We start from the raw sequence: 27,957 nt of genomic DNA on the forward strand, positions 1-27,957 counted from the left end.
AACTTTTTATCCCCCTGAAGGAATTTATAGAACAGGTCTACCCAATTACTTTAAGATACAGTCATCAAAATCCTTATAGTTTTTACATTGGATTATCCTTGAATCCTAAGCTGCAGCTTCTTTCTGATAAGCCCTGAATTTATTGATGTTGTTAACCACCTAAATGATCATTAAAGAAAATGTAATTTTTAAATCAATATTGACTGAAAATAATTTCATAACTTAATTACCTATAGTTGTGTTAATAAACAGTTGATCTTGGATAGATTAGAAATGGAAGTTTCACGCAAAATTTAAAAGCCTATGATATTAATAATGCCTTATTTTAAATGTCTTCCAAAGTGTAAAATTCCAGGATATGTGGTCTCTTGGCTGTTTTTTGCACTACTGAAGGTTAGTTCAAATAGTGAATGTTTGACTCATGATTCCATCAAACTGCCTTGTATTTTGATTGGCTCCTTCTCTTTCAGACTTTGGTCTTCTGAATTGTCCTCTGTAGAATTCTAGGGAGATATCATCGCAGGGCCACGCAGGGAAGAATCTTTTAGTCGTAGGGAAGGAAGTTGGTAGAAATAGAAGAATAATAGTAAGGAATATATGCATTTTTTTGTCACTTAATTTCTGTATCCACTTGGAGCTGGACAAAGGTTTCTTCCTACTTGTGATTTTTCTATTTTAACCAGATAAAATTTTTATACTAAACTATCAGAGAAATAGTAACGGTATTTAAGGCTTTAAATGCTGTGCCTTCAAGTAAGCAATATAAAATCTATGGGCCAGTTCTTGGGAATATAATACTTTTAAATTTTTTTTGCATTCTTTCCATTGTTGCCAAGAAATTTCAAAGTTTTTTTATACACAGTTATCTGAAAGTGTGCTTATTACAAAATATTCTATTTTCAGATATTTAGTCTTGGATATTGCAGATAATCCAGTTGAAAATATAATACGTTTTTTTCCCATGGTAGGTATCAATATTTTAATATCATTTAAAATTTATGGTTTGATCTTTTATTTGTGGTTCTAAAACTTTTGCTTTGTTTTGACTGAAAATTGTGGGATTGTATATTTTTTATTATTTGTATTATTTTTAAAGCCTTTTTATGATCTCCAAAAATTTGAGAAATCACACTTTTTAGTTTATTAAATTCAAATTAATTTTTAGCTCCTGTATAATTTTTTAAACTTGCAATAGTCGTATTTGTAGCATTTTGGAAATTTTTGAATTAATGTTATTTTTATTCATATAAATTAGCAGGAAATTATTTCCAATATATTTTGTTTCACCATATGTATGTATTTTATGCTTATGTTAATCCACATTTAATTATAACACATTGTCTTTGCCTTCAGACTAAAGAATTTATTGATGGGAGCTTACAAACTGGAGGTAAATAATATTTCCTTCACTTAGCTAATGTTTATTTTTAGGAGATTATTTGTTTAGTTTTTAGTTAGTATTCATGTTAAATGCAGGATGTGAAACTTGTAATTATATATAATGGGCTTTTCCCAAATTTGTGTTTTCCTGACTTCTTGTTCCATTTGTAAAGGCTTTCTTAAATATCTCTATAGAACTATTTTCAAATTCTGGGTGAGCTTTAAATCTCTTTAACCTAAAAGTCTGTTGTATTCTCTATAGTTAATATAAATAATTATAATGGTTTGAATATTCATGAATATCCAGGTGGTATGTATGAAATAAAAATGTGTAAGAAAAGATTTATTTTACTATGGCATAGTACATAGTTTCAGTATATTTTAGCTGTTGAATCAGGTGTCTTTCTGTCAGAATAATTATTTCTTGTTTTTCAGGAAAAGTTCTTGTCCATGGAAATGCAGGGATCTCCAGGAGGTATGAAGTTAGAGATAATCTTTTCTTCTCTAATATTTAATTAATGAGTTGTGTTTTCTGTTTTTTTTCTAAATTTTTTTCCCCTCTTCAGTGCTGCCTTTGTTATTGCATACATTATGGAAACATTTGGAATGAAGTACAGGTAAGGCAGTATTCTGAAACCTAGCCACAATTTAAATTTTTAGTAAAATGAAGCTTGGTGGAGATGGTTTGGGAATTTGAAGTTAACATTCTCTTGATTTTGTCATCTAGTCATGTTTGATTAGATAGGCCCTTACGCTCCATGCTCAGTCTCTTAACTTTTGTAGCTTGTCTACCTTATATACTTAGACTAATGTTTTGTGATTTTATGGAGCTAGTACTGTTGTTATTTTAAGAAGCCAAGGTGTTAGAGTTAAAATAACCCACTACTTACTTACAAGGGAATTGGTTAGTTGGAGTTTAAAAACTCCTAGATACAGATGTTGCTTTCCTTGTTTAAAATCCTAATTTATTATGTTTTCTCTTAACAGTATTTCGATAAAAAATTATCTAGTAATTGTTTTAGCTTCTATTCACAATTCAGTGTAGTCTTTCTTAGCCAAAATCATCTTTTCCAAGCATACTGCATAGATAAAAAAGGTGGGGGGGGGGCGTCAAGAGCTTCTTGCCTTTTATGGTCTTGTTGTACAAGTTAGACATCTTGTAATCATTGACACCTCCTTCTCTTTCACTCATCTCCCAAACTGATCCATGTCTGTTTTGTCCTAAATCCTGTCTGTTTTGTCCTAAATATACTTTGAGACGGTTTCTTTATCTTTCTCTTCATCATTTTAATTTCCCTAATCCAAGCTCCACTTGAGTCTCCCTTAGATTCTTCCAATAATAGCCTTCTTACTGGTTTCCTGTATTTTTTTCCTTCTCCAGTCTGTTGTTTTCCACACTACAGTCAGAATGATATTTTCAAAAGATAAATTTGATCTGATCGTATAATCACCTTAACCCACAAAGCTCTCATAGGTTTCTGATCCTTAATAATTCTTAACATGGCCAGTGAAACTTTGCATGATATGCACCCACTAACCTCTCCATCCATATACCATGTTCTCCATTACCCTCTCCATTTGACCTGTGTTCAGCATTGTATCCATAGGCCTGACACAGTAGACATTCAAATGCTTGTTCGTTTTCTTTGGTATCCTTTGTGTTGAAATTATAATGGAAAAGTTTGCTTAACAGTATCAATTCTTAAAGGAATATTATTTGAATACAAATGCTTTGTTTATTTAATTGAAAAAGATTAACAAGGTTTGGGAGACTTTGTTTTATATATTGTCTTTATTATTTGGTATCTTGCCAGTAATAATAGTGAAAGTAACTCCCATTTATTGGGTCTATGTATGGTCCAGGAACTATTTGAGGCACTTTTATCTAAGTTTCACAACAATACAAGGCAGTAGATATACTTCTTGTTTAACTAATGATAGTATTTTGAGAATGTACTATGTGACAGATGCTATACAAGGTGCTTTACACTTATCTCCCATCTTCACAATAGCCCTCCAAGATAGGTATTATTGTAATCCCATTTTATAAATGAGAAAAATAAAGCTTAGAAAAGTTGAGCAGCTTCCCCTAGGACACAAAGCTGGTAAGCAGAGGGATTGTGATTAGTCTGACCATGCTGTTAGTTTTCCCACTGCAGCTCACTACCCCTCTGGAGTTCAAGCTGTATGATTATGATTTCCTATTTTAAGTAAATTCTGGAAAAATTGAAATTAATTTATGAAATAATAACATCACCTTAATTTTCTGTTTTCAGAGATGCATTTGCTTATGTTCAAGAAAGAAGATTTTGTATTAATCCTAATGCTGGATTTGTCCATCAACTTCAGGTAACTTCTCTCTTCTTTAAAGTAGTCAGAAAATAGGATAATTAAAATCTTATGTCCATGTAATTTAGGTATAGAATTTACTTTGTAAATACTTAAAAATTGCCATCATCTAATTTGATTCTTTATTCAAGTTTACATATCTAGTTAAAAGAATTTTCCCTAAAGCTGCCTGTACCAAAAAAGGATTAAAGACACATAGTTAAATCTAAGTTAAAATAATTGATAAGAAATTTCTTCAATTTTTTTTTTCTCCACTTTCATCACACACAGAGAGCATATGAGTTTTATTTCTAAGTCTCCTACATAAAATAGCTTTATCTATTTTGTATCCTTTATCTTTTCCATGCTGTTTTCAGATTTTGTTGGTGCCTGGAAGCCACACTAAAAACAACAATAAGATAAACCTGTTAATTATCTGATTCGACTAGTTTAATTTTTTTCCAGGAAGGAAAATCATAGGTTGGAGAATGTGCTCTGGCTGATTCCATCTAGTTAATGCAGGAATAAATCTCACATTGAGACATCAAGTGCATTACAGTATGGGTTGTCTCAGTTACCATACTTGAAATTTTATCTCATTTTTGATTTCAATTTACTTTTACTTCATTTAAAAGAGAAAAGTTGTATCTCTGTCTATACCTTGTTTTCATAAAATATATTTTTATTCCTTCTTTATAGACACAGAATACGAAGCTAACAAATTTATAAGTTTCTTTGTCTTTTAACTGTTCTGTAAAAACAGTCTCTTTTCAAACTGATTTTTGTATTTGAAAAAGTGATAATATATTCATGGTTAAAAAATTTTAAATCCAACAATGCCTAAGGAGAATACAATGAAAAATAAGTCTCCTTAATAGTATATTTTGAAGATCATTGTAAAACAGCATGTATAGCTCTACCTACAAAATATTTTTATACATGTATGTACACATATATGTGTATATCACAATTTTGTATGACCAGTTCCTTATACATGGACTTTTAGATTGTTTCTAGCCTTTCATGATTATAAACAATATTGGACAGAATAGTATGTGCGAATGTACAGATGTATATATACCTATAAGATAATTGATCAAAGTGGAATTGCTGGGTCAGGGCATTTGAAATTTGATGTTGTCAAATTGACTCTAAAAAGGATGGAATAATGTAAACTTACACCACCAAGAAACGGGGTGTACCTGTTTCCCCATACCCTAATCAATATCAATAAGCAAAAGTATTTTGACAAATTTTTTGATCATTGTCATCATGGTGATAAAAGTGGCAATTTTTTATGGTTTGCCCATAAGGTGGTTGGTCTTATTTCTCATTGGTTTGTAAGAGCTCTTTGTATATTAAGGGAGTCTTATCTTTAGCCAGCCTATGTGAGATGCCATTTTTATTATATACCAAATTCTGATCTATATTTGGGTCTGTTTCAGGACGTTGATACTCTGTTCCATTTATCTGCTTATTGCAGTACCTGTATAAAACAATTTTAAATACTAAACTATTACATGAATAACTTGTGGTATGGCTCAAGATCCCTTCAATGTTTCTAGAATTTTCCTGGCAAGCTCTTAACATTTAGTTTTTGGTGTTAACTTTACTGGAAGGAGTCCTATAATCATTTTTAATAGTATCTCTACATTCTCAGGTCAGAAAGAAATGGCACTTTAAAATATTTAGTCTTCCATTCGAAGAATACGTTCCATTTATTCAAATCAACTTACATATCTGTTAGTGTTTTAAAGTTTTCTCTGCACAGAATATATGCATTTCTTACAAAATTTTTTCCTAGATATTTTTTTGTTCCCATTATAAATGAAATTCTTTCTTCTTTCAGTATGTTTTCTAATTGGTTATTTGTATAGAAAAGCTACTGGTTTTTATTAAGTTTTCAGTTGGCAACCTTATTAAACTCTTTACTGATTCTAAAAAAATTTTCTAGTTGATTATCTTAGCTTTTCTTCTAATCATGATAATTTTGTTACTTTTCTAATTTTTTTTACTACTTTCTCATTTCATTCTATCACAACAATGATTAATAGTGGTGATAGTATCGTACAAACCTTATAATGCTCCAGTGGTAGAGAACACTGACTAGCAGTTCAGTGTGTGATACACTAGTGCAAGCTATTGGCCTGCCGTGATTTCTAGTTTCATCAGTAAATGTGAAATTGAAATAGGAATTTTAAGCCTTCATTTCTCTTCCTACAATATGGCATCAGATTGTTTGATATAAACTAAGAATACCAATAATGTACACATTAACCACTGTTTTGGGTATCGAATAATTTAAATGTATATTGAAGTTAATTAAAATCTTGTTTAGGAATATGAAGCCATCTACCTAGCAAAATTGACAATACAGATGATGTCACCACTCCAGATAGAAAGGTCCTTATCTGTTCATTCTGGTACCACAGGTAAGGATGTTTTCATTTTTGAGAAAGTTGGCCGGGAGAAATATGATGGTATGAAAGGTAGAAGTAGCAGCATGTTTCACTTGTTACAAGTTACACTAAACAATGTAAGTTGTTTAGAAAACTATGAGTAGACTATTGAATTAAGATAATTTAAATTTAATTTTATAATGAATAAATATGTATTATCTGCCGTGTGCATAATACTACCTAGTTAATCAGAATATGCTGGTTGGAAGATCAAATTTCTGCTTGGTTTAATTTTAAGTCTGTAAGTAGTATAACTGTGTTACAACTTAGATTGAAGTAAGAGGAGTCTGGAGATGGGGCCCTAAAATACACTTAGGTGATCTTATTAAAAATAAATGGTGGTTAATGAATGAAAGTGTTTCAAGTTAAGTAGAGTGATTCTTAACTTGAAGGCAGGGACATTTCCACTGCCTCAGTTTTTCTCTTGCTATCGATATTTCAATCCTTCTCCCTTCCTTCTCTATTTCAGAGAGCTCCTCTCCCCCATTTTTCAAAGTTAATGATTTGAGCACACTCTCAAAATCTTTTAACTTTTACCTTCCTTCTCTAAGACTTTGTTACCCTTGTTTTTTATTTTTCTTTTTATTCTACTAGAGCACTCATGGAATTTATTTATGGTTTTTGTCTTCCAAAGTTCATTTTGGTCTTATTTGAACAAGCAGCCTTATAAGATAGGAAGAGCAGGTTACATACTGTGTTTCCCCGAAAATAAGACCTAACCGGAAAATAAGCCCAGTGTGATTTTTCAGGATGACATCCCCGTAAGCCCTAATGTGTCTTTTGGAGCAAAAATTAATATAAGACCCGGTCTTATTTTGGGGGAAACACAGTACATACCTTAGTGTTGGACCTTGAAATTGAGCACTGGTGATCTGATCCACAAGTCCAGCACTCTCTTCACTATATTGCAACTACCTGTAATGATAGTGCTCTATATATCCACCCCTCAGGCACAACTTCCTAGGTGTCATTGGCTCTTTTCTTTCCTTTGCCACCTCCATCTAGTCATTCCCAAATTCATGAGGATCTTTTTCCTCGGTACCTTTAAAATTCATTCCCTCTTTCATAATACCCTTAATCTCAATCTACTTCAGGCCAGTATTGGCCTCCTATCCAAACTCTTATTTTGTTTGTTCTGTACATTATGGCCAGACTTATTTTCATTAAAGATAGTTCTAATTGTGATTATTTTTCCTGTACAAAAACCTTCATTGGCTTAATTCCTACATAAGAAAACACAGGTGGTGTCATAGGTAGTATTTAAGTTAAAGTCCCTTTTGATCTTATTTGTATCTCTCACTGTTCCTCTTTATATATGGACTCCAGAAAACTGAACTACTGATGGTTTCTTGTGTGTCTTTTCTCCACCTAGAACACATTGCATTCAGCTATTCTTATAAACTTAGTTCAGGTGTCATCTCCTCAAGAAAAGGTGATCCCGTCATTCAGAACTCCTATAGAGCTTTATACATTCTTACTTTCTGCCTTGAATTAACTATTTGTCTCTTAGCTTCCTTAGTGTAATGCAAGTGCAGCACCTCATCTGAAACTCAGTTAAGCAGCTGTATTTAGCCTTATGACTAACATACCACATATTTTATTTTTTATTCCATTGTCTTGGTATTATATTTCTATCCTTATTTGATTAATCTTATAGTGACTTTAGTTTCATGTAGGAATCTGCCCTCTAAATTAACATTTTTACTGTGATTTAGCATAACCTTTAGGGCATAAGTTTCAGGCTATGCCATTGTTAGCCAGATAACACAGCACTGCTTTACAAGTTTAATTGCTCCCTAAAGTTTTTCTCCATTATTTCTTATGGAGGGATAATCTGGGTTATTTGGATAATTCATAAGAAAACAATTTACTAAAGTTTGCTAAACATCTAGTCATGGAATTTTCATAGTGCATATACATGGTAACACTTCATTAAAAATGAAACTTTAACTAGCTGTAACATTAACAAGTGCATTTATTTAAGTTCCCATTATATGTTATGTTCATGCAATAAATTTTAGGCAGTTTGAAGAGAACACATGAAGAAGATGATGATTTTGGAAGCATGCAAGTGGCGACTGCACAGAATGGCTGACTCAACAGCAACATTATAGAGGATGTGAATTCTATTTGGGAAGGAGAAAATACTAGAGACAATAATGTAAAATGGTAAAAACACAAGTAGTTTCTTTTCAGTTATATGTTGCTTCCAGACATGTTTCTCTCCAACTTGTTGAGCAACACTTTAAGATGTTGGACTTCCATAATAGATGGCACTCATGGTTTTACTCTTTTTTTTTTTTAAACACTTTACAGTTTTATTATAAACCAAGAACTTTGGACTTGCAAAGAGGTATTATTGCAATAATGCACTTTTCATACTTGAAATTTATTTGTATGATATAAAGTTATTACTTTAAACAAAATGCAAGTTAGGGGGATTTGTTTATAAAATCTGGGTAATTTATAACAAGAGAATTTCCTAAAGTTTGCTAAGAATTCATTGTGTTCTATAGATTACATTAAAAAAACAATTTTACAGTTCAGTTTTATGATGGAGCCCCTTACAGAAACATTAAAAAAAATGCAGGAATCTGCCACATTTCTTTTTTAGTATAATTAAGTAGCTTAATTACCGTTCTTTTTTTAAAACTTCTCCATCCCTTATTACTAATCTTTAAATCATGACAGCCAACTATCCTTAGTTTAACATGACCCAAGTATTGCTTCCTTTCCCAGTATCTTCCTAATTTGTTTAGTCTATAGAAAAAAAGTTTAATGAACAAAAGATGTTTTGCTTTATAATACCAGATGCTCAAAAACAAGGAGTTTTAGATTTTCAAGTGACTTTCCTTTTTGCATTTCTTAAAAGCCAAAAGTGTGTGTTCTTTTTAGAGTTGCTTAGCCCGTTTTTTTCCTTTGTCCAAAGTGGTTTTAAATAGAATACAATAAACCAGTGTAGCACTATTTTTTTTTCTAAATGAAGCCCTAAAAAGAAGTGCCTTGCATCGTTAAAAATAATAAAACTAAATCCTTATGACCTCTAAATTAGTATATAGAACAATGAAAAGTTTTTAACACTTTTCTGTAATTTTTTAAAAACTATAAATTAGTTTAAACTGAAAGCCTGAGGCTTGAAGAAACCTCAGTAAATTATTTGGAAATATTTACTCCTTAATTTTATGTTTTAATGATTCTGTGAGGTGGTTGTGGCTCAGACAGCAGCTTTTCTTTGAAGATGAATTTATTGGGGAAAGTGATTTGTTGGAGACTAGTTTACTCCAGTGTTTTAATCAGTTCTTTACGTTGAGTTAATCCAAATTTCCCCCATAATTTGCATTAGCAAAGTCATTTTATGGATCCTTATTTCTCCCTATTTATACATACATACATAAAAATTGTTCTAGAGAAACATTTTTGCTATTTTAAGTATGATGTGAGGGAAGTGAGGAGTGTTTTTAACTTTTTATAGTTGATAATTTAGGTTCGCACAAACAAAATTCCTTTCTATCTCACTTTTTTCAGTCCTCTCTTGAGGTGCTTTACCGGTGGGAATGATTTCCATATGTTCCCTTGGTACCAAGAGGTACTATGCAAGGTGTAACCTATTACATCAAATTACTTGCTTGGCTTTCCTTCCTCAAATGTAATAATACAGTAAAAGCTCGTTTTATCCAGCATAGCAGGAGAGTAGAAATGAATTAAAATTACTTTAAGAGTTAATTCCTGTTGACCCAGGTGGTATTCTTCTTCTGATTTCCCTTGCCTTTCTCTGTTTTACCACCATGAAAACAGCATATTGTTAATCCCGTTGTGGTCTTGTACTCTGTTGTGATTAGGTCATTTGTTGTGGTTGTCAAATAGAATCAAGATTTGCATTGAGTATTCAGAAATTCCAGTTGGTAAAGTGCCAGATAACACAGCTTTCCTGTATATAGATCACTACTGGATAAGTCAGCAAAGATCTCTCTTGTAATCTAATAATCGATGATACTTCTTTCAGCAAAAAGTGCTTCAAATAATCTTCATAATAGTATATTTAGGTTTTAAAATGAGGCAGTTATTAAGATTTTTAAAATTAGTTTCTTAAATATACACATTCTCTCTAGTAGTCTGGCCAGAAATACAGATTGTTATTTATTAATTTATAGCTGGTAATTCTCCACTTTTTCTAACCACTATAATTTGTATGTTGTCACTAAAGTGCCTGCCCAGCACTGTAAAGACTGTCTCTCACAAAACACTAGGAAAAGGGACTGTCATCTTCTTAAGTACAATAGTAACATGGACAAAACATGTTCTTTATTTCACATGAGAACATTGCAAATTTGTTTTATCTTGGATCCATTCTTCCACCCAGTGTCCCACTAGTTCTTCTGGTAGCTCTTCCTGTTCTTCCTTCTGTTTGGTTCCATTTCTGTATTTCCTTTCTTCCCATTGATGTTTTGTGATAGTTAATTACAATACATTTAACCAATCATGATTTATTTTCTAGAATATTTGAATAATGTATAATAAGTGACATAGCACCCAATTTAAAAAATCAAATATGTAATCTGGGCACAGAACTTAAAGTGAAATTGCATCGAAACATAGGACAACTGCTTTACTGTCCATTTTTAAAGTATGAAACTTAAATACTGAAAATATTCAAACTGGAATGACAGTATTCTTAGCTCCTAATTTCAGTTAATTGATTCATGTTATTTTTTTTTAATCTGTTAGATGTTTAAACAGCAGTTATTTTTATTTGTATCTACTCTATGGTGGAAATGTGAAACAGCGATAACTTTTGCTACAAACTCTCAACCACTTAACATTTAGAGCACAGTATATATATTTTGGGGGGATTTTGTGCTTCATCTGATTTTAGAAGTAATGTCAGAAAATGTTAAGCATGTCCTTTTTAAGAAAATACAAGGTTTCTAATTGTCTTATTACCATGGTAATTCAAGTGAATTAGAAGTATTTAACTGCAGTCTTGAATTATAAAGTTGAGATGTGCATACACACTTACACACACACACACACACACACACACACACACACACACGAGGATCTCAACTTGATGTAAAGTAAATGAGCAGTTACCTGGCGGGTTTTTTTTGTTTTGTTTTTTTTTGTTTTTAAATAACTGGCTTAATCCATGATTCCATAACAAACTAAGCTTCTCTTCAGTATTTACTTTATCTTTGTCCATTCAACAATGTCCCAAAAAGGAAATGTTAGGAAATAGCTGAGAATTACTAAAAGATTTTATTTTTTTTATTGGTTAGAAAAATATGTTTCTAGGGTCTTTGAATGCTGGATTTTTTTTGTCTTACCCATCCATGGCAGCTAAAACAAAAATCACTCAAAATATTCAGGTTTACATGTTAGCTCTCTCTTATAGGGAGTTGCCATACCTCACAGTTCAAAGTGTATTCTGTAGATCAGTAACATTATACTGACATGTAATTGCAATTTACTATGCAGCAAAAATAATTCAAGAAAAATAACCTACAGTGTCTACTTACCTTTGTATAGGCAATTGCTTAAGTTACTCTGCTTTTAACATTTGTACTTGGATAAAATGCTTATGTATGTATAGGAATGTCATAGTGCAAGATGCTGCTAGCCCAGACACAAAGTATTAAAATTATTTTGTGAAGATTGGTGGTTGATTAAAACTGTTGTGCCATTATACCTCAAAAGGATTGAAAAGCTCATTTATACTGCTTATGCCTCAGAACCTTACTTAGATCGTTGGCTTCTAGGTAGAAGTAACCTAGTTTTACTCCCACAGATTAAGACAGATAAGTGAACATTGGGTATTGATAAGCACTTAAGAACATCTTCCAAAACACTGGTCACACACAGAAAAAAATAGTTGTCTATGCACGGCCCAAATTTCAGCTCAAGTACGTTTTTAAGCATTAGTAGATCAAGTTTAGAGTTGGAAGTGAGGGAATTCATGCCTGAAGGAAACGGTAAGTAATCCATAGACGTTTCCAGCCCATTAAAAAAATACTTCTTGCTTTTAGCCTACCTACATACTATTCAAGTCTAAGATGCCATCACTATTATTTTAGATACCACTAAAAGGCAAAATATTGCTGAATAAACTGTGACAAGCCCTTGATCATAAAATGCACATATTAGAATCAATGAAATAGAAATACACAAAATATATGGTCTTACCTGTAATTATTTCTTTGAGGGGAGATTTAAGTTAAGACCTAAAAACACTATTTAAAGAAATTTATATAAATACCATCCTTGTAGGTAGTTTTATTTCAAATCGTTCAGTGGTATGAAATGTAATAAAGCATTTAATTTTGCCTTTTATTAGGCTTCTTTTTTAACAGGTTTTTAGTTACCGGCGTGTACTTAATAAAGCTACTGTCATAACAAGGTCATAGGACTCCAGTAAAGACAAAACTAGCTTTGTTGCTTCCACTAGCGGCAGCTCAATTCACCTGCATAGGTCATCAGTAGAGAAGTATACACCCTTGATTGGTGAAGGGTTTCTATGGTTTTAGAAACCCAACTAACTTAATTAACTACATGGAGGGAAATCAGAATCCAGTTGAGGAAGGTATGAGTCAAAGAGATGAGAAATAAGTGGTCTTTACTTTCCAAGTTCATTTTACAAAGAGTACACAAAACTAATTTTATGAACCAGGACTTGACCTAGTAGAGTTCAATAGAAGACTCAAAGAAAGCACAGACAACATTAGGATTCTAACAAAAGACTATTCATCATAAAACAGGTTTAATGTAACATGGAATGCAAAAGATTAGAACCATTAATAAAGTATCTAATTTCTACTTCAACTTAAAAAAATAATTAAAATAAATAAAGTCAAAACAGGGTAGTAAGCCGAATACCATTATAATCACATTAAATAGAAAGGCTTCCATCAACATTTAAAGAATGTAACAAATACAGTATGATATGTTTTTAAATATTCCACTCAATTTTGTAATCCTTTTCATAAAAATGTTCCTCAGAATAGAGGCTTCGGACACCCATGAAAAAATCAGAAATCATTGTTAAAAAGTACCTTGTATTTGCTCTTAGGTATTTTAAACAAATGAGTAATTATTATATTTCACATAAGACAGGTGGTACTCTATCTATATTAGAATTATATAACTTTTAGATGTACGTACATTTAAATTGTTTTACTTTGAATTGCATCATATTTTACAAGTTAATTTTTATTTCTACTTTAAAAGGCTGACCAGGTTATTTGCCAATACAGTATTAGGATCAACAAATATTGGACTGGACTACATTTAGTTATATATAACTTATCCAGTTTCACTAATATATGGGAAATGACACACCCCTAATTGGTATTTAGATGTTTCTTTGAAACAAAAATAATTTTATGAATGTGGTAAGAACCAGCCTTATTTGTTGTATGCTTTTTTAAAAATGAGCAGTACAGACAGCAAATACATAGCTCCTTACTACCTATACTCAGACTACCAAGAAATGAAGCTAAACTTTAGAAAAATACAATGCAAGAAAAGATTCAAGTTAAAAATATAGTCCTTTGGTTAAAAATCATCCTCTTTATAACATTCATTTGTAATCTAAACTCTCAGCATGTCCCACTAGGCCAAAGTAATCTAATGTCATTAATATTTGTTGTATTACAATGTTTTTTCAATCCAGTATTTTATAGAGGTCACTGGGTTGCAGCAAAATATTTTAACTCTAGGAAGAGTATATAGCCTTCTTGCATTAGCTCCTTTGACAAATGTCTTTCTTGAAAGATTTTTACTTTAAAAACCTCCGACACATGTAGTTTTCTTCAGATACTGTATATCCAAACTTTTTATAGAAACCAACATTTTGTGGTAGACATTCAAGGGTAATCTTATAACAGTTCAGTTTCTTGCTTAGCAAAGTAAGGGTTGATAATAACCTGAAATTTTAAAAAAAGGGAGGGGAAAGGCACAGAGCGTTTGTTAATAAAAATGGATTTTAGTAACTTAATATGAATGAATATTACATGAAATAAAATTTCAAGTTTATATTAGAAATAGGTTTAGGTCATGGCTTTTCAAATCGTTAAGTGGATAATCATTTAAACCACCCAAAACATTTTAGTTTGTTTCAAATATACTTTAATTGATAATCTCCAGCCTGTTAATAAATAGGACAAATACTAAACACCCAAACCCTCTTTAAAAATAAGTTTTAAGATTACACTAAAGACTGTCAACCTTTTAAAAAATATGGCCTAGAATTATTTTTTAATTTTTTTCCTAAATGTATTCAAACTACTTAGGAATAGTCAACATTCCCACATAAAATGAGTAAATAACAGCTTTGTTCTTTATCGTTTTTAAAGGTACTTTAGTATTTGTGATTGTATCTATCAGATTAACTCTGGATTGTTCTAATTAATATGAAGGAGAAACAAGCAGAAGAGTATACATCTTTACAAATCCTTAAAGAATCCAAATCCAGTATAAGAACGTTATTCTGTTACAGGTTAAAAAAAAAAAAAACTACAAAAGATCTACGAAAATTTACCTGAAGTTTTTTTTCTCATGTTTGCATAGACTTAAAAATCATATCAATTTGGAGACAGAACATCTTGATTGAAGTTATACAATTACAAAAGTTGTGACTAAGTGAAGTGGAGTAGAATACTAGAAATTGGTCTGTTTTGTTCACTGATGTATCCCAAATACCTTGAATAATATCTGGCACATAGCAGGTGCTTAATATTTATTAAATGAATTTCTTAAAACTCAGTAGAGATAATGTTAAAAAGCAAGTTCCATCTTACAAAATAGGCAATAAACCTATGAAACTTATTTACATTTGTTTTAAAAGATTTCAGTAAATGTATAGAGGATTAAACAGCGAAGGCTGTTTTAGTATACAGGGGTTTCAAAAACATGTATGTATACACATGACTTGTATTCATCTTTTATCAGTATACTATATTGAGTATTACAATTTTAATACAGTTTTTTCCTTTCTTAATATGTGTATACATTTTTTTTAGCACTTTCTGTGTATGTTTCTAAAACTTAAGAGACTGAGAACATTTCCTTCTGTTTTTAATTATGACAAATGGGGAAATCACTTGACTCGGCCAAAACTTTGTTTTCTACCAGTATGAGACTACTACTAGAAGTTAGTAACTTAAAGCTATTACTGCCTGTAAAATAGTACACTTCCAATTTCCAAACTATGGTAAAACTAATATAAAAATGCTTTATTTCTCCATTAAATTCAGTCTGAACTACAGAGTGAGAACGGGTTCATAATTAATGATGCCTAAAAAGTACTTCAAACAGGAAGACATGTTTAATAGGTATATTGGTAAAACGCTGTAAATGGAAAGACAGAGCATCTAATTTATCCAGGGTTACCTTGTTTCTGCCTACTTACAATTTGCCAAGCTGCTTTCCTCGGCATTCATCACTGACAACAACATCTTCTACTCTTCCTCTCTGAAAATATTTACAATATTTAAAGGACTAAGCAAGCAGTTTTGTTTTTAGCTAAATCAACAAGTCACGATTGGTAAAAATTCATTGACAGAAATAAATGTCTAATAACTTGAACTTAACAAAAACTAAAATGTAAACATTTTAACATCTTAATATATAGGAAATAATATAATGAATCAATCTGTGGCCTAATCTTCTTGTGTCTATATCCGGAACCTCCCCACCCCATTGTTCTAAAGCAAACCTCAGAGTCCCATCCCCAAAATGTAATCTTGTCATGAATGTTCTGTATGCACCATCCTACTCCTTGCCCAACAGCAATTTATTTTAGACATCCAGATACAATTTCTAGCACAGAAACCCCACCAAAATTCATAACTCACAGAAAACATTACAGATGTTCCTATCTTATTAGATTACCTAGGCTTTCTTTACTATTTCATGTGAGTCATGGAGGAGGAAGAGGCTCTACGGGCATTAGGAAAGACTATAGTATTCTGAACCCTTTACCACTTGGAAACTTGATGGGAATTTGTGTTAGTGTAGTATATCAAAAGTACTGTTTTTCAAAAAAACAGCATTAAGGATTCTAAACATTATTGCCGAATTTCTTTTTTTTTTTTTTTTAATTAAAACGTGGGAAATAATTTTTTTTTTTATTAATTTTATTGGGGTGACAATTGTTAGTAAATTTACATAGATTTCAGGTGTACAATTCTGTATTACATCGTCTATAAATCCCATTGCGTGTTCACCACCCAGAGTCAGTTCTCCTTCCATCACCATATATTTGATCATTGCCGAATTTCTTGATGCTAACTTGGTTTCTCTATAGCTATACCAAATCTAATACCTTACAGAACAATTTTTAGCAAACATTTCACACTGTTAATACGGTTTCTTCCTCATAACTCAGGGCAACACACCTCTTGTTTTATAACTAAAAGCAATGACAAAACAGATTTATCTAATGCAGGGGTGTCCAAACTGGCCCTTGGGCCAACTGCGGCCCGCGATCCATTTTTTATTGGCCTGCAGCAAATTCCAAAAATATATTTAGTTTACTTAAACCAGGTGAAGCAATACATACTTCACCTCCAGTGAGTGGCACGGCTGTTTGTGTATTTTACCAAATATGGCCCTTGGTGAAAAACATTGAAAAAAGTTTGGACACCCCTGGTCTAATGGAAACTCAATATAGGTTTTGCTAGAAAACTCCTGTCCATTATAGCTCATAAGCATTAATGTGAACATGTACCTTAGCACAGGAATGGATGAATTTATGTTCTATTATCAGAGTTGCTGTAGCAACAATCTGCCCTAAAGTTACATCTTCCACAACTGTAACATAATAATCCCCAGATTTCTTCATGTGCTCAAAAGATTCTGTGGAAATTGAAAAACAGTGTTAGACATTAAACTTTATTGAATGCCATAAAAATACTAGGATTAGCTGACTTCATTATTGAATCCTTAAAGCTATTTCACCATAGTAACTTATATAATCTGTGTCTAAAAAAAATTTATTTTAAAAAGAACCAAGTAGTTGAAATATCAACAATAAATTGAAATATAGTCCATACATTTAAAAAATATGCTAGCAAAGATTAATACAGCTATTTTAGATGAACAGCACTCATAATACAAATATTAGGTTGGTGCAAAAGTAATTGCAGTTTAACAGGTTAAAAACTGCAAAAACCGCAATTACTTTTGTCCAAACCTAATAAATTATAGATGTTGCCAATCTGTGACTAATGTATCATTACTTAGTTTAAATAGATTTCTTCAACCTTTATACTCAACAGATAATTGAATGGAGTAAAACAATGCAAATTTTAACAAGAGAATGTTAACATGGCTCCATTCTCTAATTTTTAGTCTTTGGTTTCAAAATAATTTGACAAAAGTAGTTTCTAGTTTTCCCCTTGTGATCTCAAGTGTTTAATGATTACACGACTTCTTTAGCATTTAGAATTGTTTTATTTCCTTTGAAACCACCTTGTCAAATGCCGTGTTTCCCCAAAAATAAGACCTACCCGACCATCAGCTCTAATACGTCTTCTGGAGCAAAAATTAATAATGTAAGACCCGATATTATATCATATATTACTTATATTAATTATACTCAGTCTTACATTAAAATAAGACCAGCTCTTTTATTAATTTTTGCTCCAAAAGACGCATTAGAGCTGATGTTCCAGCTAGGTCTTATTTTTGGGGAAATACAGGTTAAAAATTGGTCTCTATTTCCAAAGTAATTTTCCCCACATCACATAGCAAATAGGAGCAAAGACAGAATAAGTACTTTCAAGTTTGATTTTTTAGTACTTATATTGCTAAAATAACATGGTTTCTCATCTAATCTGATATGCATGTAAAGAGGAATTCAGGAATAAAAACAGCCTAACAGTTTCATTCTAGATAGGAGTCTGGAGTAGGAAGAAATAAATTTAATGTAGAAAAACAATGAGAATCAGGAAATGATGATCTTCAACTCAGGAGGGTGAGACAGTGTACAAAACAAAACAAAATTACCTATTGAAAGAAATGAAGAAATTATAGAAAATAGGAAATGACTGTTAGAGCACTGCATGGAGTCAGGACGGTTCTGGTTCTTTCCTTACCAATAACTACTTGAGATCTTGGGTGAGTCATTTGACTTCTCTTGACTTCCATTCTCTCATATATATTAAGGGGACGGGGGGTTGCACTGTAAAATAACCTGCTAATCTTGAAATTCAATATAAACAAATAATATGTACAACATATTCTCTTACATCTTTGATTTGGTGATTACATTTCTGTGAATAACCTAACCAGATAAAGAAATAGCTATAATAAAACACAATCTCTAGAGCTGCTGCCTAGGTTCTATGCTACAGTAATTATCTAAAAGTAGTATTTTACAAAACATGGTAATTACTACATTTGGATTGTAGAACAGTTTAGCCATGTTAAGTATTTAAATAAGAAAATAGTCAATTTGGACTTCCAGTCAAGATGGCAGAGTAGGTAAATGCTGTACTCACTTCTTCCCTTGACCACATCAAAATTACAACTAAATTACAGAACCACCACCTGACGACTAGCTGAACAGAAGTCCTATGACTAAGGATATAAAGAAGCCACATCAAGACTCGTAGGAGTGGGGCTGCAAAATAGGCTGGTCCCACATCCAAGTGTGGCAGTTAAGAATTGAGAGGAGTATGTTGGCTACAGAGGTTTCCCCTAAGGAGCAAGGGGCTCCAGCCCCACACAAGGCTGAATACAGACTCACTCACAAATACTTGCTTAAGCTCCAGGGAAGGAACTGCAGCTTGAAAAGCGCCAGAAGCCTATAAGGAGGAACTGAATTGTCTGGCTTCAGGCACAGGGCTTTAGTCTCTGAGACTAAAGTGCTAGCAGGCGCCATTGCTCCTTTGTTGAGCTCTCTTCCCACACTGCTGGCAGGCACAGGTAGGCACCAAATCTTAGTTTTCATCCACCTGGCTAACACTGCTCTTGTCCTACCCTGGTGATTCTCTGAGACACCACTTCATCCAACTGACCCACCTGGCCCAAACCTCTTTCAGAGGCTAATCCACACTGGCAGCTGGCCTGTGTCCACACTGCCGACTTTTTTAAAAAATCTCTCAAAGGTCCCCAAACAAGCAGCAGCTGGCCTTGGTGAGCCCTGGACCTCTTGCTAAGCAGCCCGAAGCCTAACACTAGTGGTAACCAGCCTCAGTTTACAGCATAACCACTCCGAGGTTCTCCAAGCCCAGCAGCATCGGCCGCTACTGATCTCGCCTGCACTAAGAGGCCCCAGCACCAACATAGACTGGTGGGTGGCTTCAGGCAGCACCACAGCACCACTCAATCAGCACCACAGATGACACTCCCAGAGAGTGGACTTGGCCGGTGCCAGAGCCCCACTAAAGCGAATTCCCCTCTGTGGGGTCAGCCCCTGTGCAATAGAATGTCTGCTGTGGTCGCAGCCACTCAGCCTGAAGGTCCACTTGAAGAAATCTATTTGAAGAAATAATGACAGAAAATTTCCCTATCTTGGTGGAGCAAATAGACATACAAGCCCAGGAAGTGCAGAGTCACAAACAAAATGAACCCAGAGAGGCCAACACCAAGACACATCATAATTAAAATACCAAAGGTTAAATATAAGGAGAGAATCTTAAAAGTAGCAAGAGAAAAGCAGTTAGTTACCTACGAGGGAGCCCCCATAAAACTGAGCTGATTTCTCAAAAGAAACTTTGCAGGTCAGAAGGGGCTGGCACAAAATACTCAAAATGATGAAAAGCAAGGACCTACAATCAAGATTACTCTACCCAGCAAGGCTATAATTTAGATTCAAAGAAGAGATAAAGAGCTTCCCAGACAAGAAAAAGTTGAAGGAGTTAATAACCACCAAACCAGTATTACAAGAAATGTTAAAGGAATTTCTTTAAGAAGGAAAACTAAGAAATATGAGTAATGAAATGGTAGTTACTACATACCTATTAATAATTATTTTAAATGTAAATAGATTAAATGTTCCAATCAAAAGACAGGGTGGCTAAATGGATAAGAAAACAAGACCCAAGAGTCCATCAAAAGATGTGTGGATAAAGAAGATGTGATACATATATACAATGGAATATTACTTGGCCATAAAAAATGAAATTTTACCATTTGTTACAACGTGGATAGACCCAGAGGGTATTATGCTAAGTGAAATAAATCAGACAGAGAAAGACAAATACCATATGATTTCACTTACATGTATAATCTAAAAAACAAAATAAATGAACAAGCAAAATAGAGACAAACTCAGATACAGAGAACAAACTGATGGTTGTCAGCTGGGAGGGGAATTGGGGGGCTGGGTGAAAAAGCTGAAGGGATTAAGAAGTACAAATTGGCAGTTACAAAGTAGTCACCGAGATGTAAAGAACAGTTTAGGGAATATAATCAATAAATACTGTAATAACTATACATGGTGTCAGGTGGGTACAACACTTACCTAGGGATCACTTTGTAAGTTACATAAATGTCTAACCACTATGCTGTACACCTAAAACTAATACAATATTGAACGTCAACTATAATTGAAAAAAAACTTTAGAGACAAAAAATAGCTAATTTGTCATTTGAGTAATTTCCAGCTATTTGAACAAAAACACAAGTGGTATACATTGAACATAGCTCTAAACAAAAATAAAATCTTGGTTCCCCTTTATTCCTTTTCATGCAGAAAAGAGGCTGTAGTACTTACTCATAAATTGTTCAGGGTTGACAACTCCAGTCTCTGTCAGCTGACCTAGTACCTTAAAAAAACCTAGTTTTGCAAAAACAGATTTCAAGTCATGAGAAGAGCAAATGAAAGCTGTATCAATTAAATGAAGCAATGTATAAAATAAGCGGGTACAATTATAGGCGATTATTTTTTCAAAAGTACAATGAATCATTTTTAAATTATTCGAAAAGTTTATCCTGAAACCCATTATTTCTATAATTACTACATAAAACAAATGATAGGTTTTACTAATTTTTTTGCCTACAAGTATTTTTGGAATAGTGCTAACCCTAATATTTATAGAACCAGCATGTACATTTTTCAACATAATTTGCATTAAATTCAATGCAAGGGATGCCTAATTTTCCCAAGTATGTGCTTTGATTTTACTTAAAAATGCAAGATTCTCAATGACCAAATATGATACTAAACAAAATTTAAAAATTGTCGAGACTACAATTTTTAAAGATTCCTGATTAATTTCATTAATGTTATCATGTGAACAGCACATTTTAGAACTTGGAGAATCTTAATGTCTACAAACTCAATGATTAATTTGACCAAAATTATTTTCTTCAGATTTTGTAACAAAAAGAAAACTGTAAAAAGTTGATTTTTGATTATCAAAATTTAAAGAAATCATTTTGGAGAATTTAGATATAAAAAAAAAAAATCAGCAGGTTGACAAAACCTTTTTGCATCTTATTCAAGGCCAATTATCTCCACCCTCATTCCCCATCCAGCTTCTTAGAGAAGATTCTTCCTTATGTGTCATTATACATTGTAATTTCACTTTATGAAAAGTCTTTTGGCTTCATATAGGAAGGAGCGGTACTGTACTTAAGTCATTTGAAATATTTCACAGTAATATCTGGTCTTAACCATGACACATAAACACTGAAATTGAGGGTCTCATTCACTTTTAAAATTAAATACAAAAAATAGTCCAAAGTCAGTATTATTTTTTAAAATTATCGCCATCATCATGTTGGTGGAGAAAATAAAATACAGTTCTAACCAGAATTTGTATACTAAGCAAGTCCATACCTCTATTTAAGTCAGCAGTACAAAGAGGCCTCAAAACCAAACCTTCTCCAGGATGTGTTGGAGAAATGGCTGGAGAAAATGTAGCTGTATTCTGGCTCCAGTCCACTTCTTTGAGTAGACTTGGGTCAAACATAGGTGTTTCATCAGGTTTCATCTTTGCAAGAAGGTCTAAAATAAAATTTTAAATGTTAAGGCACTTTATTTAATAGAAGTAATGTTACTGTGAATGGCAAGAAAGTCAATTTCTTAATAAAAATTAATGCAATTAGAAAAATTCTTTAACAGATATGCAAGGTATTTTAATTTAGCTGTCCTGAATCTTTAACATTAAATGCCACAATCAGAGATACATAGAAAACGCATGATTACTATCAAAGAGTAAACAAATGATTAAAAGTTTTAAACTTTAAAAGCCCACTTTAGGCACGTCTTTTCAAAGATTTTTACCTATGGGAATGCTGTGAATAGCTGAGTTTTCATGGCCTCTTACATTTTTTTACATTATTGTATTTTTATTATTGGGCTAAAAAAACAATAATAAAAGTTTTGGGGCTCTAAGTTGCCACTAAGGAAGACTTATTGGGCATATAACTTGGTTTTTTATATGAACCACAAACTGAAAATAACTTATGATAAACTGGCTTAAATTAATTACTCCGCATTCATTGTAATATTTGGTCTCAGCTATGATAAATTCACACTAAGAGTATCTGCTGGATTTGTTTTCACAACATACTTTCTAAAACAATAATGTAAGTTTCTCAGTTGCATTTAAACAGCTTAAGAATAGCCAGTGTTGGGGTGGCGGGTTAGCTCAGTTGGTTAGAGCACGGTGCTCTTAACAATAAGGTTGCCAGTTTGATCCCTACATGGGCCACTGTGAGCTGCGCCCTCCACAACTAGATTGAAACACTACTTGACTTGGAGCTGATGGGTCCTGATGGAAAAACACACTTAGATAAAAGTTTTTAAAAAAATAACCAGTGTTTTTCATGCTATTGAAAAATGATCAATTATGGTATTTTCCTCTCTTTTGAACATTCAGAAATTGGAAGGTTCTTACTTGGTGTGGTCTAATAAAACTGAGACTAAATAATATAAAGATAGAAGGGATGAAAACATATATAAAGTATAAAAACAGGAGGGAGCGCTTCCGTGGAGCGCTTCTAGAAACAGAGTTCCTAGAAGAAACAGTCTTCCTAAAAACCCCAACTTTCATTTCTATCCTTATACACAGTTAAAGAAACTATTCTATTTGATACCTGCCTCTAGCTCTTCTTTGAAAAAAGAATTTAAAGATATACATCCATAATATACTACCATAAAACAAAGAAGAAATACAGGTAAAATTAAATCTATTTAATAACAACAATTTCCCTAGTAACCTAACTTTCAGATATTCCCTATTTCATAAGTTACAGTATGCTTAAAAGCAACTCTTCTTAACTTTTCCTTAAAGGTTGATTCAATTTCTGCCTGTGTAACCTGATGCCACTATACAGGTAATGCTACAGTGTAACAGGCTTTGGGAAGGTAGTGTGGTGGAACAGAAGTTAACACTGTTCAGCACTTATGTTCCAGGCATTGTTCAAATTACTTACACACTAACTCAACACTTCTACAGGGTAGGGATGATGATTATCTCCATTTTACAGATGAGGAAATGCAGACACGTTAAGTAACTTGCCCAAGGTCACAAAATTAGTGGAGCCAGGATTTAAACATAGGGATGGACAGAGCATGAGCTCTGGAATCAGACTAGGTGTTCGAATGTCAACTGTGATCATGGCTAAGGTAAACTCTGAGAATCTGTTTCCTCATTTGTTAAATGAAGTGGAAATTACTGGAAGGATGGAATGGATTACTGTATACAAGCACCTGATGGTGCATGGCAGATTGTAAATGCTCAACAAGATATCCTTGAGTAAGCAATTAATTTAAAATTCATGTTTATAAATTCTTATTTTTTTTTACCTGTAAATTAATGAGTCAGGCACTGTGATGGGTACAGGGGCTACAAAAAGAATGACAGGTTGTCATTGTGTTTATGTTAATGCTAACTAAAAGCATTCTTGGACAGGAAAAAAAATTTTAAAATCATAGTTTATTATGTAGAATACTGTGAGGTTTTTTCTCTTTTTTCCCTCCTTAAAAAGGACTCAGATCATGTTATACTCTAAACACTCACTACACCTGGCTCTAAGAATAGTAAAGGAAGGAAATAAATTTTGATGATTAAAACAATCATTTATATCAAATTTAACAAGCTTACAGTCCATTTGAAACAGATTTTTTATAGGTTAATTTTACTGCATGCATTTTAGTATTTGTCCTTGATAACTGGGCCCCTGAGGGTTTTGTGTGTACTCTCACCTGAAAGATGGGTAACAGTGTCGTCGTTTTTCAGGTATGCCAATAAACAGGTTAAATATTTATCAGTAAAATAAAATGTGTACATTAAATGCAGAAGCCAGAAAGTATTAAGAATTTAAGTTCTTCAAGGTAACACACTGTTTAAACATTTTGATATTCATGCTATTTACATACAGTTGCAACCATGAAGAAAGCTCAGAAGGGAATTTAGATGAACATTAAGACAATTTCAAGTTAACAAGCTTGAAATTTTTCCTATAAAGTAGCCTGAGTTTACAATAAAATGTAGCTTATAAAACATGCAAAATAGGGTAAATAATTTCCAAGAGAGATGAGAGAGGTACACGGGAGAAGAACTAGGATTATGAAGACTTTTAACTAAATAACTTTGAATAGTAAATACTAATATTTTCCTGTGCATTTTTTCAACCAGATGGTCCCACTCCGTGAATGATCATAAAAATAAATGATACTGGCTAACATTTATTGAGCACTTTATATGTTAACTCTTAAAAATACAATGAAAGACATATTATTATCCCCATTTTGCAGACCAGGAAGCAGGTACAGCATCTTGCTCAATATAAAAGCCAATAAGGAAGAGTTAGGATTCAGGGCAACAGGGCCAGTTGTATGGGAACAGGACCTGTGCAGTTGGTTACACAGGGCCCCATATTTGGTTTAATTCTCTGCTGCTCTGTCTTAAAATTTTTAATAGTTTTTTTGACGAAGAGCCCTGCTTTTTCATCTTGCATGGGTTACCACAAATTATGCAGCCATTCCTGCATAATTCCAGACTGTACTCTTAGTACTAAAGATAACTAGTGAAAATGAATTCCCTACTTTATTGTACAAAAGTTAAAGAGGTCAAAAGCAGCTCTTGTAACCTATATTTGGAAAATAAGAATTTCAAACTAGTCAAAATACATTAAATAAAGCATTCTGGATGGAACTAAGAGACCATTAACCAGGCAATCAGAAATATCAAAATGTTTTATGAGCTATTTTATAGAAACAGCCATACTGAAGGTTACCTTCTTTTATCTTACTCTATCCCCATATAGTAAAATTCTGCTGGTGTCCAATTAGTACACCGAACAAACTAAAGTAAGATGTGATTTGACACCAAATTTTCAAAAATTTTAGAAAAAACAAAATAGGTAAACTTATTTGATTTACAAAAGAAATATTTTAGCATCTTAAGGTGCTCCCAGGTACTGCAAAACTAGGAAATTTCAACAAACGTAAGTGCACAGTTGTTAGAGGCTGAATTTCATCATTATCACTGGGGTCTTATTTTACATATTTTAGATTAATTTGAAAAAGTAAACCCATATTTCTCAAGAACCTCTCCTGGTTGACTGCTAAATTAGTATGCATTACAAGGCCCATATATGCCTGACCTGAGCTCAATAAATGCCTAGTGAATGAATAACGAATGGTGTAAGACTTACCTGGAGGTCACATTTCAGAAAATCCAGAAGAAAAAGATTCGCAAATTGCCACAAGTGATATCACAAAAACCATACACTAAATTTTTACTAGGATCACATCAGGTTTTCATTCACTTGACTATTCTTTGGACACAATTCTAACAATTTGCTTTCCTAGCCTCCATAGCCCACTAGAATACAAATCGGGAGGAGCAGCTACTTGAAGCAAGCAACTGAGAGCAACAAGTAATAAACACTTGGAATGAAAATTTAAAAGTTGATATAAAGATTTTAAAAACAATCTAAAGCCAAATCTGAACTCATGTATTTCAAGAGCTCCAGGGACTTCACCACATTACTTTAGTACACGGTGAATAGGCGAAAGGGAGACTTGTGCTGTTTGAGACTAGGGTTCACCTACATACATTTTATAACAATTTCAATAATAATTTGACTAAAATTTTAATCTAAAGAACACTCCATTCGCTGATGATTTCAATAGGCCCGGCCATAATAACACTTCACTTGAAAATTTTAGAAAGTATTTCCTGGTCGTTTATTTGATCTTTATAATCTACGCATTCCCAGTCTATGGACGAGGAAACTGACGCAAGTGGAGCTTTCAGGAATTGACCCCAAGGTTAACACACACATGAGTAAACTGGACTAGAATGCTAGTATCTTGCTTTCCCATCTTGGAAATACCATATTCAAGCGACACCAACCTTTACATCATTGTAGCAGGCAGGTATCTCTGTCTCCCCTATGCTAAAAAATGTCAGCGAATCATGCCTAAAAAGAACTGAGCTAAAGGATTTCTTGAGATCCAGTCCTGGATTTGGTGATGAGTGGATATCTTAACAAAACCAATCCCATAATCGCCTGTTCAATTTTGTATGAAATTTAAGTTGGGTTTACATAAACGTTCTCTCCTACGGTATATAACAGAAATCACAGTACTCAGTGTTTCTAAGGGTAGAAGCCCCGGGAAAAGAGACAGACAAAGGATGTCCCTCCTTCCCGCAGTGAAAACCCCGATCTAGTTAGTGCTGGAGATGATCTTCAGAGCAGGAGCATGTCCTCAAGTGGCTCACGACCGCCCTGGGGTGCGCCTCGGAAAGGAGCCGGGAAAAGGCCCGGGGCGTTCGTGCCCATTCAAAAACGATGCCGGCAAAGAACTGTGAGCAACTGTCTCTATCCCCACGCTAAAGCCTGGTGAGCTAAGAGTTAGTTTCGACCCTCGTTGCTGCTCCGGCCCTGCCAGGGACACCCTTGCATGGCTGGACCATTAGCCATCATCCCTAACCTCAGCTCCAGGCGCGTGTCCGCGCAACTTGCTCGCAACCGCGCTCTACAACCCCGTGTGCACCCAGCTGGCAAGGATAAGCCCGGCTCCCCCAGCGGAACACGTCCGCTACCCTCCCAGGGCCTAACTCACCTGGCCGCGGGCTGGAGTAACACCTGTTTGATTAACCTCAAGGCAGGCCCACCTCCGTCCCCAGGACCCCCAGCCCGGCCCCACGCACCCGTAGAGGCCCCGCAGTCGGCGCTCCTCTCCTGGCCCGGCGGACTCTCACCCACCGGGTATGCAGCACAGGATCCGGATCCGGATCCTGCCTCAGGGCCAGCCCCACCTCCACCTCCTGCACCACAGTCGTCGTCGCCACGGCCGCCGAGACGTGGCAGCGCCAACGCCTCCACCCCGCCCCCGCCCGCTTACGCACGGCCTCGCGCAGACGAGCGGAGGAGCAGAGGAGCGGAGGCGGGGACGCTTCCCGGGGGCGTGACAGGGGCGTGGCCTGCGGCTATAAGTCAGCGCGCGAGGCGGGGCGAAGACTTCCGGGAGCTCCACCCTCAGCGGCGGGGGGACTGAACCTGACGTTGCTCCCTACGGCCTTCCCCAGGGCGTCGGTGTGTTAGTTCAGGGTAATTAATTCTACTTAGGAGTCAGCTAAGTGCCGTAAGTGGTGACGAGTGTGAACCTCAGATGCTCAGAGACCAAAGGCTCGGCTTCTTGCCTTCTTCATTTGCCCCTCGTTGCCCCTTTCTTTAAGTCAATCTATTAATTAGGACTTCGTCTACTCACTGGCAGCTGAAGCTCCTCATCCCCAGTTTTCTGAGTCACAAATCCAACCTCCATGAGGCCGCATTCTACTCTTTCGAGGCTGTTTTATTTATTTCTCCCTCAAATCCTTTTTGG

At 34.1% G+C, this 27,957-nt stretch overlaps 2 protein-coding genes across 8 annotated transcripts in view; one reads left to right on the forward strand and one right to left on the reverse strand.

Moving 5' to 3' along the window:
* Positions 1 to 27,957, forward strand: part of STYX (serine/threonine/tyrosine interacting protein) — a 68,055-nt gene that overhangs the window by 13,873 nt on the left and 26,225 nt on the right. For 2 of the 3 annotated variants that reach the window (XM_081047620.1, XM_081047621.1), the window contains 7 exons: positions 904 to 964; positions 1,354 to 1,390; positions 1,816 to 1,855; positions 1,947 to 1,997; positions 3,657 to 3,729; positions 6,047 to 6,140; positions 8,189 to 11,856. In XM_081047620.1, coding sequence (XP_080903746.1) covers positions 904 to 964; positions 1,354 to 1,390; positions 1,816 to 1,855; positions 1,947 to 1,997; positions 3,657 to 3,729; positions 6,047 to 6,140; positions 8,189 to 8,262 — 430 coding nt within the window. In that variant the 3' untranslated portion in view covers positions 8,263 to 11,856. Of the gene's footprint in view, positions 1 to 903; positions 965 to 1,353; positions 1,391 to 1,815; positions 1,856 to 1,946; positions 1,998 to 3,656; positions 3,730 to 6,046; positions 6,141 to 8,188; positions 11,857 to 27,957 lie in introns of those variants that run through there. The other variant, XR_013993294.1, reaches the window with a different exon arrangement.
* Positions 12,905 to 27,931, reverse strand: GNPNAT1 (glucosamine-phosphate N-acetyltransferase 1). Of its 5 annotated transcripts, none has more exons than XM_081047626.1 (6): positions 27,844 to 27,931; positions 21,952 to 22,119; positions 20,884 to 20,946; positions 16,891 to 17,018; positions 15,571 to 15,632; positions 12,905 to 14,086 (listed from the first exon to the last, which is right to left on the reverse strand). In XM_081047626.1, exons 2-6 carry the CDS (start codon positions 22,103 to 22,105, stop codon positions 13,939 to 13,941), a joined length of 555 nt encoding a protein of 184 aa, XP_080903752.1. In that variant the 5' UTR covers positions 22,106 to 22,119; positions 27,844 to 27,931; the 3' UTR covers positions 12,905 to 13,938. The 5 variants fall into 5 exon arrangements, with proteins under 5 accessions (XP_080903752.1, XP_080903749.1, XP_080903750.1 ...); XM_081047623.1 differs by lacking the exon at positions 27,844 to 27,931 and adding an exon at positions 27,339 to 27,491; XM_081047624.1 differs by lacking the exon at positions 27,844 to 27,931 and adding an exon at positions 27,196 to 27,475.

The sequence above is a fragment of the Rhinolophus hipposideros genome (assembly GCF_964194185.1).
Source record: "Rhinolophus hipposideros genome assembly, chromosome: 5".
NCBI lineage: Eukaryota > Metazoa > Chordata > Mammalia > Chiroptera > Rhinolophidae > Rhinolophus > Rhinolophus hipposideros.

Excerpts from the sequence above, each read along its gene's own strand:
- GNPNAT1 (XM_081047626.1), bottom strand. The coding sequence starts at position 22,105 with ATGAAACCTGATGAAACACCTATGTTTGACCCAAGTCTACTCAAAGAA. Across the intron at positions 15,633-16,890 it reads TCATCCATTCCTGTGCTAAG|AGAGGAAGAGTAGAAGATGT; the intron begins GTACATGTTCAC and ends AAATATTTTCAG. Across the intron at positions 14,087-15,570 it reads GGAAAGCAGCTTGGCAAATT|GTTATTATCAACCCTTACTT; the intron begins GTAAGTAGGCAG and ends TTAAAATTTCAG.